Below are 20,966 nucleotides of genomic sequence, written 5' to 3'. Positions count from 1 at the left end.
TCATAGTTGGGTACTGCCAATAGAATACAAATAATAATACTGCCTAAATTCATTTCTGGATTTAGTAATCAGCGTTCCAAAAGGATATATAGGATGCTCAAGGGGAATAAGTGTGTCTGGCGTAGGGATTCACCAAGCCCTTTTCAGGCTTGCTTATCCACCTTCTTGCCAATGATCGCTTCTCGTTTTCCCCTCTTGGCTGGACCCTAGCCCTCCCCCTTCCCTACTGCTCTAGGAGAGATCTCAGAGTCCCTTTTACCCCAACTCTCAGAGCCCCCATCTTCTTCCTACTTTGGGAAGTGGGTGTAACAACTTATATCACTTAGATGGATGTGGAATCACCAACTTCAGTCCTTCTGTTCAGGTGGAACACCACTAGGCTTGTCTACCTGCCTTGGTACTATGCTCTCCCAACTCCCTTATGTCTGTTCTTCCCCCCCCCCCCCCCCCCGATGTTGCCATCCAGCTCATCTGTCCTGAGATGACTACCTGCTTCTTCCATCCTCTCTTTGTGTTGTCTGTTCCAACTAGAATGTGAGCTCATTAAGAGCAAGGAGTATATTATTTTCCATCTTAACATGATGATTGGGACGTAGTAAGTTTTTAATAAATGATGTTTATTGATTTCATTCATTTAATAATCCAATATGCTGTAAAAATGAGAACAGAAATGACTTGGGGAAAAAAATCTCTATGTGATAAGAAATTCTGGGAAAACTGGAGGGCTTTCTGGTAGAAATTAGGTTTAGACCAATATCTTATAGTAACTCAAAAATAGATGTGTGATTTAAATATGAAATGTCATATTTTAATATCCCCCCTGCAAATAGAAGTTATATATAAATAGAATTACAATCAGGTAATTTTTGTTAGTTATGACCAAGGGAGAGTTCTTAACCAACGATGAGATAGAAGCAACCATAAAAGAAAGACGAGATAATTTCTATTACGTAAAATTTAGCTGATGGGAAGTTTTTAATGTTTTTCTCAGGTTCTTGGGCAGGGTATTTTTGAGAAAAATCTCCCTCTTGTCTATTTGTCTTCTAATTCTATCATTCTGGCTCTGGCAGCCATACTAAATAATTCATCCTTTCACCATGATCATTCCTTCCCCAAAGATACCATTCGAATGGCTACAGAGGAATTAGACATGTCAGAAATAATTAAATGGCATTGTTCAGAATGGGGGAAAAATCTGATTTTCTCCTTTTCTTTTTCCCCTCTTTCCTTCTTCCTCTATGGCATCTCCACTTCAGGGAGTTCCGGACCTTGGTGATTGAGATGGTGATGGCCACAGATATGTCCTGTCATTTCCAACAAATCAAGGCCATGAAAACAGCGCTACAACAACCAGAAGCGTGAGTCACTTTATTTACCCCTGAGCTCCCATAGGAGATAAGCTCTGACACTGAACTTCCAAAGCCTGACTCTCTTTGAAGGAGCTTCCTGGAGTGTCTGGGAAGGCAGTTCTGTCCAGATAAATTAGCACTAGGATTATAGAGACCCGAATTGGCCATTTTAAAAAGTCAAGATTATTCGCAAGTATTACGAGAAGAAGGAGTTTCCTTAAAAAGAGAAGTTTCAATTCAGGATTGGGAAAAACTTGTCATGATTTCAAGGGTTTATCAAATCCAAGAAGACAGAAGCAGTGTATGATGGGAGGTTAATGACTTTTGGTTCCCCTTTGCCTTTGGATAAACCAAATCTCCCACAGAATATGCAAAAGTAGGTGACTGAGAAGTTGCTTTTTCAGGGGATTCTATGTTTTAGCTCCACCAGGAATCCCATTCTTAGGTCGATTTGGCTGAAGCAGGATGTGGTCATGTATGTATGTTTAAATGCTTAAAAACGATGGCGAAAGCTTCTTGTTCAGTAGTTGCTTCCTTTGGGATTGCAGAATCGACAAACCGAAAGCCTTATCCTTGATGTTGCACACGGCGGACATCAGCCACCCGGCCAAGGCCTGGGATCTCCACCATCGCTGGACCATGTCCCTGCTGGAAGAATTCTTTAGACAGGTAACTGGAACAATTACAAGGTCATATTGCTGGCCCCCCTTGTCGGGGCCCATGCAGTGGGACAAAATTACTTCCCTTTCTTTAACCGATTTTTTTTTTTAACTTTATGTGTGACCTACTGAGGATTAGAGTTATGGATTAGAGCTGGGGCAAAGAACAAGCCAAGAGCATTTCTTTGGAGAAAATAAACAATTTCACAGCCTCTTAGCCTTCCTTCTTCTGGAGTTTCTGAATCTTGACCATCTAATTGCTGGAAAAATCACTTTTTTTTTTCTTTTCAAAAGCATTGTATCATCCTAGCAGCAGTTTTTGCTTTAATCTCTTGCAATGACAATCGTGGCTTTGGAGCCGGAAGCTGACATTTGACAGATGAGTGAACTGAGGCCCGGAGTGCTTAGGTGAAACGGCCAATGAGGAGTAAAGCAGAGCGCACCGTGCCCGCTCCGAGAGATTCTAAACATGAGACTCTCACGGACTTGGCAGTGTGGCTCTGGGGGCTGGCCCAAACTTTGTGTTCGGAGCCGAGTCCCGGATCTGCCACACCCCAGAATGGGCCATTTGTCACAGGACAAGTTATTCCATGTCTCTGGACCAGCCAGGACTGGCTCCCCAACTCACTGTGACCTTAAGCTGACAGTGGCTCGGTCTCAGGTTTGTCATTTGCTAAATGCCAGGGCCACTGGCTTTAACTCTAATCCGCAGTCCTCGCTAGTGTGGGTCAGAGTCTTCCTTTGGTTGACTGTGCCATGATCTCCTGCAGTTTAAAAAGAACTGCATCCCATTGAATTCTTGTTTTTTAAAAAAATTGATTTTGCTGCGGGAGCCGACTCCACTTTTTAGAACTCATTATTCAGTACGTTATTTTTATTGGCAGTCTTTTAAATGAGATTCTGCTTTCCACAATAAGTGATCGATATACTAGGAGTAAAAATGACTTCACTTTCCAGCCTTAGATTTAAAATTAGAAGGAAAGTCAAAAAGCCCAACATTATTGGGGCCACTGAACCTTTTGAAAGGGATTTCTGAATCTCGGCTGTGCATTGGAATTAGGCTAGAATGCATTTAGCTCTTATGAAGTAGGCCCGCCACGTCTGGGAGGGGAGCTCACCTTCTCATTTTAATAATTATATTTCCTAAGTTCCAAGCTGTTGCCTCGGGGTGATTTGGGAAGGAAATATCAGCTTTCCAAGGTTTATAACTCTAGAAGGGCCAGACTTTAAGAACACCTCCAGGGACAAGCTGCCTCAATTAACACACTTGGTTCCCCCTCCCCCCCACTTTGGCAAAGAAAATGGAGATAAAGGGATGCTAAAGTCAAGGTCACTGACTACTCTTGGATTTCTCAACAGAGGGATATCTCTGCACCTAGGGAACAAAAAGGCAAATTAAGCCAGGAGGTTCTGAGATGTCCCCCGGGCAGCGTGGGAGTTCCTTGTCAGTCCACTCAGCTGTGCTATGTATCCTCTGGCTCTAGGCCGGAGGGAGCTCGGAGCCTCCTGGGGTCTGTGCTCTTGTGTGACCCCTGCAGAGTGCCCTGCCGGTGACTTCCCTGTCATTGGCCAGGACACGAGGGCTAGTCATCAGTCTGGACGTGGGGGGACCGTGGGGAACCAACCTCCAGCTGGCATCCAAGAAGCAAACCAGCACCACATTTTCACCTGGAAAGGGTGATGAGCCATATCATACAGTGGGTTACCTCGGAGGTCTGGAAAGCCTGGGGTTGAGTCCCCGCCACAGAGAGTCTGGGACCTTGGAGAAGTCCTTAGTCTGACCAAGCAGGTTGGGCCACCTCACCTGTCCCCCTCCACGTAACAGACTCCCATGGTTCCATAGTACCTCTTGAATCCAATGACGGTCCTTTGATTTTCAAACCTGCCTCCCTCTCTAAAGCCTGTTCCAGTCTTCTTACACCGTCCTCCCAACACGTCCTGGGATCAAGGACGATGACTTCCTTGATGTCCCTTGCATAGCACCTTCCACTTCCCATCCCCCATGGCCGTCTCTTGTGCCTGGAGTTCTGTCCCTTGGCCCCTCGGCCTCCTGAGACTTCCTCCAGGGTCTCCAGCCTTTGGTGGGGGGCTATTCCCAACCACCCTTGCCCCTCCCCCTGTTGTATCCCCAGTCTGTCTGGTGGTCTCCTGGAGCCCTTTGCCTTTCCTCATGCGCCCATTGCTCAGCCCAGCACCTGGCACACAGTCAGTGGGTCAGCTTGGTGACCGGCAGTGCCTCCAGACGGTGTAAAAATGAATGAAAAGTCACAGGCTCAGGGTCGCCAAGCCAGAATCTCAGGGGTAGGTTGGGCCACTGCCTTTACTCCTCCCTGTCCCATGATCAATACAAAATAAAAACAAAATAGTTGTTTGCAGGCAGAATAGAGATGGGCTTAATGGCATCCACAGCAAAGGGATCCCCCTTAATTAAAGAGGCTGGGGGTGTCCGGATCTCCTGTCTACACAGCCCATGTTCATTTAACTACTCTCAGGTTTAGTGCAGACTGTTAGAATTAGAATAAGACCATCCCAGTGGAGAACAGTCTTGAGAACCTTGGAATGACCTGAGTTGATGGGAGGTCAGGTGCCACGTGTTCCAAGGCCTCCATTTTTCCCAGAGAAGGGGAACGACTCAGTCAGGAATAAGGCTGGGGCTCTCGTGGAGCTTTGTGGTGTTCTTCTGGTGCTCATTTTGTCATGTCCATCAGCATAGCGTGCTTGGGGAATGGAGGCAGGGGAGGAAGCTTTGTGTGCCCGTGATACCCAAACACAATATAAACAGCCCCCTGAAGGAAGCTCAGCCCCTGCTCCCATTCCTGCAGCCCTCAGATGCACTTAATTCCCATTGTGCCCGGAGGGCTGAACTTCCACATGGACCAAACCCTTTTCCTGCATCTGAGTGGAAGTGACGCAGAAATGGGTGCTTTTATTTTGTGCCTTTTTCTCCTGCCGTGGAACTAGAAGGGAGGAACGCGTAGTTTGGGAGGAGGCCGTCATTTCTGGCTTGAATGATTGTTTATTGACGTCTGATACTCTCAAAACAATCCCACAGAATGAGGCTGAGAATAAGTAGAGGCTGTGAGAATGAAAGGGAGGGCCACCCTCGCCCGGCAACAGCCAAGAGGGCCTCCGTTTTCAGATTGTGCATCTGAGGGAAAATGGCCCAGTAGTTCTGAGCCTTTAAAAGGCAGAAAGAAACAAACAGTCCCGTGGGAGTGGGGGGCTCGGTTCTGAGCAGACTGTCGGAAAACAGAAACAGATTTCCCTCGCTGCAGGAAATGTGGTTGTCTTCTCTCGTCCTACTTTTCCCTTGATTTTTCTGTTACATCTTTCGGGTGCTTTTTTATTTGAATTGTGGCTAGTCTAATTTTAGATTTGTTACGGAATGATCGGATGAGAGGGTCTTTATGAATGAACTCTGATGAATGCCTGGGGAAGTGACCTGGATTTCAGTGGCTCTGGAGCCACTCGGATGTTGCTAGCTCTAAATTACTTTAGAAAGTCAAAGTTCACTGGGACTTTTCCTCCCTCCTTCCTGCCCTACCCCAGCCCCCACTCACTCCTCCAGGGTCTTTTTTTCCCACTTAGAGATTACTGGGGCAGACAGATATTGCATCCGCCGGGGCTCTTCCTTCATTGTCCCCAGAGCACTGGAATTGCTCCTTTGGGAGGACCCTGGGACTAATGTGCTCTCCATCTCATCAGGGAGCTGCACAGGCTGAGGGAAGTCCCTGTCCCCTCAAGCTCTTTTATTTCTCACTGGACTTATTTCGACTCATTAAACTGATGTTCACTTCAGGCACACTTGTCCCTCAGTAGCTCCCCACCAAGGCTTCCCCACAAAATCTCTTGGAGCTGTGTTCGAGCGTCCCTTAAACTGGTGATCCGCATCCAAACTCTCCCCAGACTCCTTTGCTTTTTGATCCAGCCATTTTACTTTTCTTCCCATATGCATTCACGCCAGGCTCTCAGTATGCACTCTTTATTCCAATTCTCTTCATCTCACACTAATATCCTTAAATGTTTTGGTTCTAGACCTAATGAGTTTCCAAATATTATTTCATTTGGTCCCCACAATAATTCTGGTATATAGATACTATTATTTCCCCATTTTCCAGATGTGAAACTGAGACAAGCCAAGGTCAGCTGACTTGTGCCAAGTCAAAACAGCTAAGGAGTATCTGAGATTACATTTGAACTCGGACCTTCCTGACTCCAGGGCCCAGCCCTGCCTTTGCCCTACCTCGCTGCCTTAACAATTTTCAACACACATTCAGTGAATAAGAACAAGCAAAGTCTGTGTGTGTCCCCATATCCCCATTTTGTGGTTCTCTGACTTTCTTATCCTATCTAACTCTCCTTGGTGAATATTCTCGGGCTCTCCTAGGAGACAGTGAGATCCTCTCAGGGGATGGCTCCCTCTTCATTATTCTTTGGCCCCCTCTCTCTTTCAGCCTTCTGAGGTTGCGGAGGGAGTCTGTCCCTTGCCGGGACTTAAAAGGGGGCTTTGCCGAAGAATTCAGTCTCCCGGCTGCGAGGGCCTCCCCTGGGGCTGGTGTTACCCCTGCGTGGAGCTCACTCTTTGCCTGTGTCCCTCCATTAAATGTGAGCTCTTCAGAGACTCTCTGTACCAGCAGGGCTTAGCCCAGGGCCTGACACTTAGTGGTCCCTTCACAGTGGCTCATGGACTGATGCTGAGAGCATAGAAGGGGAGTGGAGGACAACGTGAAGGGACACACAGGACATCTTGACAAGGGTCCTGACTCCTGCCCCACAGGGCCACACTCTTCTCCGAGTTTTCCTTCCTTGACGCTGTCCAGGGTGGGCAGGTGCTGAGAATTCTTAGCCAGTCTTACATCGGAGGCCAGTCACTACGAGATGCTGAGGCTCTTGTGTTCCAGCGACATCCCTGTCCCTGGACAGTGTGACTAAAGCACGACGGAGGGGGACCCTTGTCATATGATGTAGCTGAAGTCATAAAGAAGTGCTCCAGTGTGCTTGGGAAGTAGCCAGGGGCTGCCCAGGGCTGCTTTCCACCAATGGGCTGTGTTCTTCCTTTCCCCAGGGTGACAGGGAAGAGGAGCTTGGGAGATAGCCAGGGGCTGCCCAGGGCTGCCTTCCCCCAATGGGCTGTGTTCTTCCTTTCCCCAGGGTGACAGGGAAGAGGAGCTTGGGAGTTGGCCAGGGGCTGCCCGGGGCTGCCTCCCCCTGACGGGCTGTGTTCTTCCTTTCCCCAGGGTGACAGGGAAGCGGAGCTCGGCCTGCCTTTCTCCCCTCTGTGTGACCGCAAGTCAACCATGGTGGCTCAGTCTCAAGTAGGTGGGTATCATCTGCAGCATGTGAAAGTGAGTCCTTTCTCCCAAGGCCCGTTTGTGGAGACAGGAAAATGGAGATGGAGAAGGTTGCTTTGCCATGGCAAGGTTCAGGTCAGCACTAAGGGAACTTAGAGGCCTTCTGACCTCAGACACGCACTAGCTGGAGCGCCCTGGGTAAGTTTGCTCACGTGTAAAACAAGAGCAACAGCAATCCCAGCCTCCCAGCGTTGGGGGAAGATCATGGCCTAAAGAATTTGACGAATACTCCCCATTACTATTATCAGGAGACTGGGCCCAGAGCAGGGCGGTGGCTTGCCAGAGTCTTTTGGCAAATGAGCCAAACCTCCAGGGCCGGGCCCAAGGACTGGTGCCTGAAGGTCAGAACTCTCTTGGACGTGTGGACGTGACTGCATCCTTCTGGCCCCCACCTTGCCAAGGAGCTTTTACTTCTGCAGAGCATACAAACTCCATGTTGGTCGATTGATTTTTACAGATGAGGAAACTAAGGCAATCAGAGATTAAGAACCTTTCCTGTGGTCACATAGCTAATAAGTATCTGAGGCAAGGTTCACACCCAGATCTGAGTCTAGCACTTTGCCATCTATATCTCCAGCAGTAAAAGAAAGCATCAGTACTAGGAAATGTGAGTGTCTGCTCCCTGAAGACCAGCCTGCCTAACTAGGGAAAGGGTCCATTAGTAGGTCAACTACCAGGTAAGGGAACATTTTGACCAAAGTCATCTGCTTTGGATGACGGAAATGAAAATGATACAGGCGAATGAAACCACGGAATGCGCCGTTATTTCATTGTCTGCCCCAAGTCTACAGGAAACCTCAATGGGACATTTGCTCTTCTTGCATTGATCCTAAGCAAAGAGACCACTATGATATCAACCTCTCCCACCAAAACTGACTGCAGAGATGAAGAAGCAGAGAGATCTGTAAGCACTTTTATCACATTTCCCAGACATCTCTCAGCCTATTCTTTGAACCTCTGCGACTTCATGAGAAAAACTGAACAAGAAGTAGATGGTGAAGCTGGTGGGAAAGATGCTACGGGATGGCTCGTTTGGTGGTCTCCCTTGGACAGGATCTGCAGACATATAAAAGCAGGTCCGTGATTCTAAGGAAGAGAGAGCAGGCTGGATTTATTCAGTCAGATGTGCTCCCTTCCACACAAGGCACTGGTTTAATGGCAGCATCCCCCCAGAGATGCCATATAACTAGGTCTCCAGTAAAAGAGGGGAAAGCTATGGTTATGGTTTAATTTTCGTCATTTTTGACTTGGGGTACGTAAACTTTATTTGTAAAATTTGTTATGAACATGTCCCTTTAGGTAATAACTGCATTCACTTCATTCTTTTTCCTTTTACCTCCTGCATTTTGTTTTCTGCATTTACTTATTTGTGTCTTCCGTTCTTTACTAAAAGATTCCATGACAAAATGGTGAAGGACTGCTCAACAAAATTTTTAGCAAAACTTTAGATAAAATATCTCAGGCTATTTTTGCCAGGACATGGGAGAGTGATGGTTAGATAGTAAGCCAATAATATGGATTTGGGACTGGTTGGATGACCGGACTCGGAGTGGTTGTTAACTGTACAACGTCAACATGGCAGGAAGCTCCAACAGGGTCACTTTGGGGACTTTTGTCCTCTTTGTCCTCTGCTGTTTAATATCTTTGTCTGGACATCGATGGCACACTCATCATGTTTGCAGATGATGCAAAGTTGGGTGGGAAAGCAAACTCACTGGATGACAGACATTTGATAAGCTAGAATTAGAAAAAAAAAACCTAATATGATCAACCCTAATAGGATTAAATATAAAATATGATTTTCAATGTCATATGATGATTTTAATGATGTGGTGATTTTTGAACTTAGCAAAAAATCCAACATCACAGTCTCCAATTAGTCAAAATTATTGGTGACCCACAGGACAATTAAGAGGTGATTGCTGAGAATAGTAAGCTGCAGCAATTAACAATGATGATTCAAATAAAGAAGTAACATGAAATATGTCTAAGAAATGTCAGATTTGGAAATTCTGGTCATGTGGTTTGAGGTACTTAAGTTTCACACTTTTACCCTCCACACATAAAAAGACCTAGAAGAAGAACTCATTGGCTTTAGGTAGAGGGTTTATGGTAAAAACAAAAAAAAAAATCACTGGGTGGGAAGGTATAGATGGGTCATGGCCATTGTTGGAGGAAGTAAGTCAGCATCATGAATCCACTGATGAATAAACTTCTGGATCAGAGGCAGGAAGTAGGCCAGTGTCATTTAGACTTCTAATGAGCCCCAGTTGTCAAGATCATGGATATTTTATTTTTTTCAAGAAGATAATTTAAGTCATCACATGTGAATACCTAATGAGTTCAAAAGTGACTATTTTTCTTAAGGGGTAAAAGTATAAACATCTTTATTGACATTGCCCGTGACATAATGCTGTGTGGATAGCTAAGACACTGAATTGTCATGACATTAGGCTACACCATAAGACTGAATATCATATGATAGTTAAAAGAACTGGTCTAGTCAAGCTGGAGAAAGAGAAGACTCCAAATGAAGTATCGGAATTCAAGATCTCTGACTTGCAATCTTTCCATGACACTTATTGTCATCATTATCTCTTCCTGAAGTCTGCCTGCTACCCTCTGTACCTTGCTCCTAACTGAATTTGTATTTAAAATTAATTTGATGTGAAAATTAGCCCCTGACATCCTCATGATGATGATAATAGTAATGATGTTTATAATAATAATGAGAATAACAATAGTCATGTTGCTCTTTGGTGTAGCTTTCTGAGTTTTAGAATTCTCATGTTTTAAAGAAGGAAAGGATCTTTGGTGTCCTTTACTAAGGATCCTAGCTAACCCCGAATAATCTGTGGCCATCCTGGCTTCTCTGCAGGTTTCATTGACTTTATTGTGGAGCCCACCTTCACTGTGTTGACCGACATGACTGAGAAGATTGTATCTCCACTTATCGATGAACCCTCCCAACCTGATGGGACTGGGCACAGGCGCTCGAGGTCAGTGATGGACCTTGCAAGGCTCTGGGTCGGGGCTTTGGCTTAGGGCTAAGGCCTGGGCATTTATTTCCTACCATTGACAAGTGCTCACCGTTTGATTCTACAGATGCCTGGGGATAGTGGTGGGGATGGAAATTTGTGTTCATTGCTTCTTTTTTTTTTTTTTCTTGAAACAGGCAAAGTTGTAATGATCAGGTTCCCCTCATCCCGGCATTGTAAGGGGATGGAAGCTGGTCAGAGAGGGAGTGAATTGAGAGAACCTGCATTATGTCCTCCGAACTACCTCCATTCCTTTCATCATGTTTCCATCTATTTATGCTTTATCAGAGAGGAGGGAAAGGGGAAGAGAAGCACTGAAGAAAAACAGGAGGGTTAGGGGAGAAAAGTGGGCAGGAAAGGCACAGGGGGATGTTGGAGGGGATTGAATCCTCCAGCTTCTCACAAGGAGGTGGGCCAATTTAAAATTTCAGAGAGGAGGAAAGATACCCACTTCTGCCCCCCACTATTTCCCATATACTTGCTGCAAATCATGGCTTCCTCTCATATGGCCACTCCATTAATTGGTCTCATTTGCCACTTGGTGAGCTTCATCATGTCAGCCTTTACATATTTGTGGATAACTATCCACATAATTAAATTACCAAAAAGCTGCTTCTAAACTGTTTGTATCCCATAATACTGAACTGCCATCCCTTTAACAGGTTTGCCATTTTCATTAAAAAAAAAAAAAAGATGGGAAAAGTAGAGAAGACTGCATCAGAAATGATCCTTTATTTATCCCTTTCTGCCTTCTAGCTCCCAAGATAGTGAGACACAAATAGTCCAGGTCCAACATGGAATCCAGATGTTGGGGTGAACAGACGGTTGTAGAGAACTAGGGTAGGACTGGGAGAAGAGGACGAACATCTGGTGGATGACGCCAGCTGGATGTTATGCTTGGGAAATATTTCTCTCCATGATGATGGTTAAAACCCAGAGCTGAATGGAGAACGTTGGTGTAAACATCAGTTCAGCTCATTATAAATTAGAGATTACAACAGAAGAGATAGGCTGAGGAAGTAAAGGAGTGGAGGACTTCAGAGATAGGAGATTGAGACTTCCTGGGGTAGGGGAGAGAGTGAAAAAATTTGTACGTATTAGACAATTTCTCATTTTCAAACTGTTCAGAATGTGTATTCAACTTTCTCAATTTTGCTTTGGAAAACCAGGGGACCATATTCTAAGACACTGTGTACACCAGTGTATAAGCTAGCTTCCCTGAGGGGATAATCCTTCAAAGCGAGTCCATCTAAACTGGGTTAGCTTCAAACACTTATAAAACGAACCTGTTGTTCTTGTGTATCTCGTCCCTAGCTTGAATAGCATCAGTCCATCAGATGCAAAGCGATTAAGTATCCGGAGCACTGGGTCTGAAGGAAGTGCCCTGATCAACAATTCTGTCTTCACTGCGGACTATAAAAGTTTTAAAGCCACTTGGACCGAGGTGGTGCACGTTAACCGGGAGAGATGGCGGGCCAAAATTCCGAAAGGTACCTGATCTTTCTAGGAAGATGCTAAGCATAATTCCCTCAAGAAAACCTCAATCCCAGTGAAATCTGACTTACTCTTAAAAATAAAATTTTACTGATATTTTTGGTTTTATGTCACTTATATTTTCCAGTATATTTCTTCTTTTTCCCAGAGAGTCATTCTTTATAAAAAAAATTATTAAAAAAAAGAGAAAACAAGCAAATCTAGCCAATATATTTAAAAAGCTTGATGTTGCATGCAAAGTTCAATACCCATAGTCCTTCACCTTTGGGGGAAAAATTGGGAGAGGTCTCCTTCCTGATCCCACTTCCCCTTTTTCCCATACGAAGGATCGACTCTGCCTCTCTTCTCCAGTTTGGCCTTTGATGCTTTCTGCTCCTTTTAAATCTCTTAGCTTTGTTTCTCTTCTTTTGAGCCAAACTTTTTCATTCTATTCTCAGAGCGCCTAGTTTTGCTGGCTGGCTTGTTATGGTTATCCCAGTTTACTTTGTTGTCACTAACTCTGCTTACTTCCCTTTGGATCATTTTCATGAACCTTCCCATGCTTCCCTATATTCGTCACACCTTTCCCATGGTCCTTCGCCTTTTTGGACCACAGCTTATTTAGCCATTCTCCTGTTGGCAAGGTCCATCTGTATCCCTGCACATTGTTTACTGGGGACAAGTTGGACTCTTGTCTCCTAGGAGACCGAGGACGAAAATATGTAATAGTCTTAGTCCCTTTTCTTATATCTCCATTAGGTCCCTACATTGAATTCATAATAGAGTCAGGGAAACATTTGCAGCCCCTCGAGGACCAGGAATCGCTTGGATGGTCTGATCCGAGAACGGCCATGACTTTGATGTCAGTTTGATGGGAGCGTCCCAGTGTCTGACTCTGTCTGGTCCCCTTAAGGTCACTTATACAGATAAGGGCATGAAATGCCCATTGAGCTGCAGGTGACCCCAAACTAGGAGGGCCGAGTAACTCACTGGACGATAGGTCCCAAAAGCTCCCCGGAGGTTGTGTAGGTCCTGCAGGCGTCTGGAAGGCTCTGGCTGTGACCAGCTTGCTTTCTGGGGTCCAGATTCCCTGTCACCTCAGCGACTTGGTACAAAAGTACCAAGTGTCTGAGGTATTTAGGTTTCCAATCCAATCCCCTCTCCAGCGTGCTGCGTGCTGGCTCCCAGAGCCGTTTGAATGGGGATTTGAATTCAGATGCTTTGGCTCTAAGTGCGTCATTTTTTCTGCTCTAGTACCCGATTCTGGAGCCCTTTCTCTGAGATGCTCTCAAGCTTAGGGAAGTCCAACGTGCTTGTGGGCACCTGGAATAACATGTGTGAGACAAAGCCTAGAGTCCCCAGTGTCCAGACTCCCCAGTGTCCACCTTGAGAGCTTTTCCACGTTTGCATTTAATTAATGAGTGATTGGCAGGGCTCTCACTGAGGATCGCTTTTCTTTATCCTCCCCGTTATATGCTTCTTGTAATGGCGTGGAACAGAAGAGAAAGCCAAGCGGGAAGCTGAGGAGAAAGCCAAGCAGGAGGCTGAGGAGAAGAAGAAGGAAATGGAAGCCAAGAGTCAGGCCGAGGAAGGGGCGCCGAGCAAGCCCGAGAAGAAGAAGGCTGGAGAAGGCAAGGGCCAAGCTAACGGGGGCCGAGCCCACAAAAGCGAAAACCCTCATGGGAAACATCCTTCCAAAGCAGACAGAACCGGAGACAACAAACACACGGGTGAGGACGCAGGGTCTTTCTCTGGGGTTCTGGTTTTCTCAGTGGCAGAACCCAAACTTTTTCATTGAAAGTGGCCCCCTTGGGGGGGGAGGGCTGTGTCGACAAGCGTAGGGGAGGAGACCGATGTGCTGAGCAAAATCTTGCCACGTGGACTACCTTTATTTAGGAGCATAAATATTTGGTTCAGTGGAAACGATAGCATTTGCGGGAGGGTGGGAGGCTGGTAGTTCATCAACAAGTTTTCACCTAAAGAAAACGTTTGCCTTTTCTCCCTATGAACTGATTTGACTTAGAGTACATTTCTACTAGGTTATAAACTCCAAGGATGCAGGGCTCGTGGTTTCCATAAAGCCATCCAATAAACACTTATTAAGTGCCTAGTGTGTACAAGGAACTGTTCTAGGTGATTTAGCTACAGTGCCCAAGGGGGCTTTTTGTTCCATGATTGTAGAGAAGAAATCATGTCTTAACTTCTTCTCATCTGTTAGCTCCCAATTATCTTTGTCCATTTATTTTTGAGTTGTTTGCATGTTGTCTCCTCCATGAGACAGGCAGCTCTTTGAGAGCTTTGGCCTTTCTTTGTATCACCAACATTTAGGATGGGGCACGCATGCAGTAAGCACTTAATAAATGCTTGTTGACTTACCGAGAGACTTAGTCAGGGGACACAATCAGATAAGCGTGTGCAGCATAATTTGGTTAGGGAGAGCAAGCAGTAATAATGGTAGGACCAAGGAAGTGATGCTTGGATTTGACCTTGAAGAAGTCAAAGGTCTGGAGAGAAAGGCATTCCTGGAAGCGGGGACAGCTCGGGCAAAGGCCCAGAGATGAGAGAGGGGATGCCGAGGAGGCCGATAGGACTGAAAAGAAAATGGGTAAAGGGGAGTAAGAGGACACAGACGCTTTGTGAGATCGTCGAGAAATAAGTCTAGCTTTGGTGGGCCGGCTTCTGCTTTCATCCTGAACACGTGTAATGGATAGACAGTGTGACCTCGAGCTGCCCCTCTCCATCCCCACTGCTCCCCACAAATAGCAAGACTAGGGGAAGAGGAGGAGAAAAGCCTGGCCCACAAGGTTACGTTTCAGGAGAAAGAAACGATCGTGCACACGTTGAGAGCTGCTGAGAGTGTGAGCCCAGTGGGGTGCTGCCCTTTGGGGTAGATGGCAGGGGCAGGTCAGTAGTTGCCATGGGCTGCTGGGCTGGGCTGGGGGGCTCTCCTCTTCAGAGGAAGCACAGTCTGGAAACCCCCTTATTAGCTCTGTTGGAGTGAGGATTCATGGGCATGGTAATCACCCAAGTTCGTTCCGACTCTGAAGTCCTGGGATTTCATTCATCTTTGTATATCTTCTCTTCTCCGCCTCTGCCCCTCGCCAGAAGGCACAACAGTGCCTTATGTTATATTTAAAAATGAATGAATGAGTGAAACAGTAAGTTTTCTTTTGTGGCCAATATCTTATTTTTGTTTTGGAGAAAAGCAAGTTGTGCTTCTTGCTCTTATGGACCTTTCCAGTACCAAGTGGCCCTCACATTGTCAGTCTATTAAAAAAACTTTTAGGAAAATATGATCCTTGTTCAGTGTTTTATAAGCTAGGAAAGTGCTTTGTGGATCAGTTTTGTGCGGTCCAAGGACAAGGTCAGAAGATGTTCAGCAGACCTCACTGAAACCAAAACAGCTCCTCTTGGCAAATGAGGAGAAAGCGCTTCCAAAGGTTTGGGTCATAGTCATGGGTATAGAGCGAGGAGAGACCTTGGGAACAACCCAATCCAGATGGGTTTAACGGGAAGGGAAACCCAGAGAGGCTGTGATTTCCTGAGATCACCAGCAGGAAGCAGCACACTTGGATTTCAGGTCCAGGCCCTGGAACTCCCCTGCCTCCGGCCTAGCCGGTGGCTTTTCTGGCCCTGGTATGGGGGGCTGTGTCTCGCTTATGCTCGGGTAACTGACTGCTATTTGTGTGACATCGAGTGTCCAACTGCTTTGAGAACTTCCAAGTCTAAGAAAACGTCAGCAATGTCAAGGGAGTTCTTCCCTCCAGACACAAACCCAAATCCTGGGTGGATTTTGTGAACATTGTTCTAAAAAGGGATTTTGATAGGAAAGCATTGGGAAGAACAGCTGTTTGCCTGCCCTTGCCATCTACCCCAGATGTACCCCAGTTGTGGAAGAACCGAGCCCAAGGGGGCTCAGAGAGAACGGTCTCCGGGGTGATCTTTGCTGCTCTAGGCCCACCAGGCTTCCTTGTGTCCCAGCTGCTGGCATTCACAGCCTCTCTCGGCCTCCTCAGATCCCTGTCCCTCCCTTCTGTTGGCAGAAGAGAGCCCAGGACAAGAGAGTTTTTGTGTTAGTTGCTTTGTTTGAGATGAAACCTGTCCTGGGTTTGTATTTAGGCAGGAGGAGGACGCCAATAAAAAAGGGGGAGGCCACCTTTGGGGCTCCACCTTCCTCTCTATATAAAGCGTGGCTGGATCTGATGGCTTCAGAGGTCCTTTTGAAATCCAGGATCCTTTTATTCTGATAATGACAACAATGCCTTAGGTTTCATCACAGCCTTAAAGAAATGACTTTTTTTTTTCTCTAAGAAAATAATCTTACTTTTTTTCTGGAAGAAAAAAGTTTATATTGTGAATATAACATTGTGATGAAATGATTTCTAACTTCATGCAAAATAGTCCTTTTTTTGTTTTTTATAAACTTTATGTGAAAAAAGTAGTTTTCAGTTCTGAATTCTTTTCTTCCCTCTTGCCCCATTTCTCCCACTGAGGAGGCAAGAAATAACAATGGCCATTGTATATATAATGAATGAAATTCAGAAAATTCCTGTCCATTTCTCTTGGAGTCTTCCAAGAGAAGACCTACCATCATTCAAAAGAGTGTCCTGCACTCCCAGAGAGCCATTCGTCCTATGCCCGAGGGACATTGCTGCTTCAGTGGTAGCTGGCTGGTATGGCCTTTGACAGAAGCACAAGTCTGCTTCTGAGTTTGTCCCCTGGAGTAAGAAAGCAAGAAAGTATTAAATATAGAGCCAGAGGAAGTAGGTTTGCATGGTACCTCTGCCATCTTGTCTGTCATCTTTGGCGTCAGTGAAATAATAATATTAATAGCATATATATTATTATATATTATATTATATAGATACTTATATATGTTGTTATACATTATATAATTATGTATATTATAATATATAATATATATATAAAGTCACATAAAACACATTTCCGTATTTGCTATTCTGCAAAAAGGAGGAAAAAGCAAGAAAACAAAGAAAATGAAAGAAAATATGCTTCCACGTACACCGAGTTCCTCAGCTTTCTCTCTCCAGAGGGATAACATTTTCTAGCGTGAGTCCTTTAGGATTGTAGCCACGACAAAGATTCTCTTCATCGTCTTGGGGAGAGCCAGAGGTTTTCCGAGACGCCACAGGGCTGATTTCCTTGGCACAAGTTGAGTCAAAGAGCGGCTTGGAAAGGAGAGCTGGATCTGGGGCTGGAGTGTCGGTGCTGGGGCTCAGATCTGGGACTAATTAGCTGTGTCCCTGTCAGCGAATCCCTCTGCTTTCTTGCCCCCATCTTCCAGGCAAGAGGCTTGGGCTGGATGGTCTCCCAGGGCCTCTGCAGCTCGAAATCTATGCTCTCAAGTCAGCTTTTCCTAACCTCCCACAGTGAACGTGGCGTTCCTGAGCTTTCCCCCTTCTGCCTTTCTTCCTGGTTCTCCAGTTTCAACTCAACTGAAATTTAAATCAGAGAACCTGGATCAAATCCAGAAAACTCCCATCCAGTTCTCTTGGACTCCTACAAGAGAAGAGCCACCATATTGGGGAGAATGTCCTGAACTCCCAGAGCCATTCCTCCTGTGCCCGGGGGACATGGCTGCTCCGGGGGGCCTTTGGCCGAAGCACGAGGCCGCTTCTGAGCCTGCCCCTGGAGCAGGAAAGCGAGAGAAGTATTAAATATAGGTTTAAAAGGAACCTCTGCTGTCTTTGGCTCAGGAAAATAAACACAGAACCAGAGGCAGGGTCAGAGAAGGAGCTAAAACAGGGGCCCTCCCAGGTTCGGATCCAATTCTGAGTCTGCGGTCCTCCCTCTGCCTTTGGAGATGGTGCACCCCGCGGAGCAGAACCCCGGGAGGCGCTGGGCCACGGGCTTAGCTGTCCCTCGTTACAGACATTCACCACAGGCCAACATTTCCCCCAAAAGAAGGTAGTCATTGAGTGAGAGGCGGGAAACAAATCAATGGAGAGAAATAGCTGGCTTGGGACCCTCATGTCGCCTGCTGTAATTAAAGTGATTTATAACTACATGAGAAGACTTTCAGATCTTTACATTTACTCAATTACTGTTCACGCAGTTATTACTGCACATGCACCCCGAGGGGAAGAACTTAATGCACTTTAAGAAGGCTGGGGAGGCCCCCGATTTGGAGGGAGATCTGGGTCCAGATCCTGGCCCTGCCACTTTCTACCTTTGGCAGACGACTCACCCTGTTCGGATCCCAAATTCCCACCTGCAGAGGGAGAGTCACGACTTTTAGTGTACCAACAACTCCCGCTGAGTCCTGTGAGCAGAGTCCGGCTCCACTCTCACGTTCCTAGCACTTGGGTCAAAAACGTGAATGTCGAGACAGGGAATCTGTGGGGAGTGGGAGGCCGGCTTCCCAGAACCACCAAGGGATGGCTGGAAGTGTTGCAGGCCGTCCCCTGTAACAAAACGTTAATTCTGATAACGTGCACTCTCCCCGCACAGTAACCATGAAGCAACCAATGAAATGCAGTCCTCGAAATAAAGTCGGTAACGGGCAGAACTTCCCTCTCACTAGTAATTGCCCACAGTTCTGTGATCTTTTGTGCTCACATCTCAGTAAAAACAATTATTTCAGACAATCCTCACTTTTCATAACACGTACAATCAATAGTAATGTTATATAGTGAATGAAATTCTTAAAACAAAGACACTTTTTAAGCTGAGTCTCACCTCCCACTGTGTCAGGTGGTGGCTTGAAGGTGCAATACTGGATATAGTGAACCGTTGACTCATTGACATCAGATTCATGATCTCTCTGTCTCTGCCTTTCTCTGTCCCTCTATCTCTGTCTCTGTCTCTATCTTGCTCTGTCTCTCTGTCTTTCTCTTGTCTCTCTGTTTATCTATCTCTGTCTCTGTCTCTGTCTCTCTCTGTCTTTGCCTTTCTCTGTTTCTCTCTCTGTCTCTCTCCCTCTGTCTATCTCTATCTGTCTCTGTCTCTTGTCTGTCTGTCTGTCTGTCTCTGTCTCTCTCTGCTTCTCCCTCTCTTTCTCTCTGTCTCTGCCTCTCTCTGTCTCTGCCTCTCTCTGTCTCTGTCTGTCAATCACTCTCTGTCTCTGTCTGTCAGTCACTCTCTGTCTCTGTCAGTCACTCTCTGTCTCTGTCTCTCTTTGCCTCTCCCTTTCTGTCTCTCTGTCTCTGTCCCTCTCTCTGTCTCTGTCCCTCTGTCTGTCTCTGTCTCTCTCGTTTCCTCACTGTGACCTATCTTTTCCACCCATTTATTTCTCTGTTGACATCCACTCTCCCACTTCTCGGGCACAGTTCCTCATTTGTAGTGTGTCACTGCCTGTTCTCTATCCGCAGCCCTGCGTTGACAGGCCTAGTGTGACTTCTAGCTCCTTCTTGCTCAGCAGCCTGCTCACACTGCTGATTCTGTCATTTTCAGGTGATGAGAAAAACAAGACAGATAAGAAGGATCAGTCCAACACTGGCAGCGATTCCAAGAAAACAGACGGTAAGAATCTGATTCCTATTATTCTTTCTCACAAAAGAGGCCGAACTTGTTAGGATTAGAAGAAATTGAAAATAGGAATATGTGATATTTCTGTATATTCAGCCTTGGAAAAAGTCTTTGCTATTATCGATAGACTTATTATCTTTTTAAGAAAAGAAGTGATGAATTATAGCTTCTTTGACTGTCACCTCCTCCTCAAAAGTCTGAATTAATTCTCTTTTTTGCCACTTTGCAAATGAATATTAGGAACAAAATTAAGATCAGGGATGATTAGAATCACTGATTGATTTATAGGCAGTAACAACTGCCAGATACCACATCGTAATACACTGTAGTACAATGAGTTTGTAGCTTGTACATATATCTGCGTACAAACACATGCACACGTTTATTCAATGTATATTCCACGGTGTGTGGTTAGGGCACATGCTCAGTGACCCCCCACCTTTACTGCAAAATCCTCCCAGAAAATGCCTTCACTGATAAGTTATCAGGGAGTCCCAAGGAACTGAGAACATAAACTACTGTCTACAATGCAGTCTAATATTCTGTGCACCACCAAGACACACTGCCATCTCTTCCCAACCCAATATGATATTGTTCTCTGTAAATTTTTTATGGGAAATTGATTTTCACCTCCAGAAACCAGATTACTCCCTCAAGACCTGAACTTTAAAATGAATTGTCAATCTTACATTAGTTGTTTGGATCTAATATATATGGGATTAGGGTTAAAACTCTAACTCCTGATACTATCTCACCGAATAAATATGTTTCATTTTTATTAGTACCTGACTTTTGTCTGCACATGACATAAAAACATAAATGATTAGGGTTTCTGGATTGCCTTATGTTGAACACCCTGTTTTAATTCAGTATTTTATAGTCCCTATGATTCAGGAACAGATGCTGAATTATTCTTTTAATGCCTGTTGTTAGAAAGAAAACCTATCAAGGACAAATCCTAGTTAATAGTATGGTTGCCAAGGGAGAAAAAAATTTGAATCTGACACAAGAAGCTTATTATGATGAGATCAGGCACTTTTAGCTGTTGGCAGCAACTTACGAAGAGGGCGCGGATGCATTTCTTTCTTAGTTTTTCGTCTGAGGTCATTTTGAAGTTCGTTTCATCACCTTTGTTAGAAAACCCTTCTGCGACATGGACATCCAGCTTTGTGCACACTTGTTAATGTGAGTGGAACTGCTTTCTTTGAATCTTTGTCACTCTGAGCTGAGTTACCTGAAGGTCTGAGAGTTCTAAGCAGCCGGTGCTCTCCATTCTCTAGGTCTGTTGGTAATGATCGCACCTTTGTCTGTATCAAAGAAACAGGATCTGAGATCTGCAAGGAATCTCAGAAGTCAGCACGGCAATCTGTTCCCTAACAAGATCCCCCTTTCAGCATTCTCAAAAAGTAGCCATCCAGCCTTTCATCCAAGACCTCCATTCTTTTTTTGGAAAATTGTTGGCAATCCTTTCCTTAAGTCAGACTGAAATTCATCCTTTTCAAAACATTTATCCATTACTTCTAGATCCATCATTTGGGGCCAAATGGAACAAGTCTCTTCCCCATGACAATCTTTAAAATATTGAAGACAGAAATTGTACCTGTGGTT

General features: G+C 45.4%; 1 protein-coding gene across 11 annotated transcripts in view; it reads left to right on the top strand.

The window, feature by feature from the left end:
• The window catches only part of PDE1C (phosphodiesterase 1C), a 366,823-nt gene that overhangs the window by 298,169 nt on the left and 47,688 nt on the right, over positions 1-20,966 (top strand). For 7 of the 11 annotated variants that reach the window (XM_031952784.1, XM_031952715.1, XM_031952709.1 and 4 more), the window contains 7 exons: positions 1,257-1,358; positions 1,898-2,018; positions 7,246-7,327; positions 10,238-10,358; positions 11,712-11,887; positions 13,370-13,600; positions 19,284-19,352. In XM_031952784.1, the coding sequence (XP_031808644.1) occupies positions 1,257-1,358; positions 1,898-2,018; positions 7,246-7,327; positions 10,238-10,358; positions 11,712-11,887; positions 13,370-13,600; positions 19,284-19,352 (902 nt within the window). The remainder of the gene's footprint in view (positions 1-1,256; positions 1,359-1,897; positions 2,019-7,245; positions 7,328-10,237; positions 10,359-11,711; positions 11,888-13,369; positions 13,601-19,283; positions 19,353-20,966) is intronic. The other 4 variants (XM_031952753.1, XM_031952761.1, XM_031952776.1 and 1 more) reach the window with 1 other exon arrangement.

Source organism: Sarcophilus harrisii, chromosome 1 (assembly GCF_902635505.1).
Source record: "Sarcophilus harrisii chromosome 1, mSarHar1.11, whole genome shotgun sequence".
Lineage (NCBI taxonomy): Eukaryota > Metazoa > Chordata > Mammalia > Dasyuromorphia > Dasyuridae > Sarcophilus > Sarcophilus harrisii.
The sequence above is the reverse complement of the archived record's forward strand: the minus strand, read 5'-3'. Positions and strand labels throughout refer to the sequence as shown.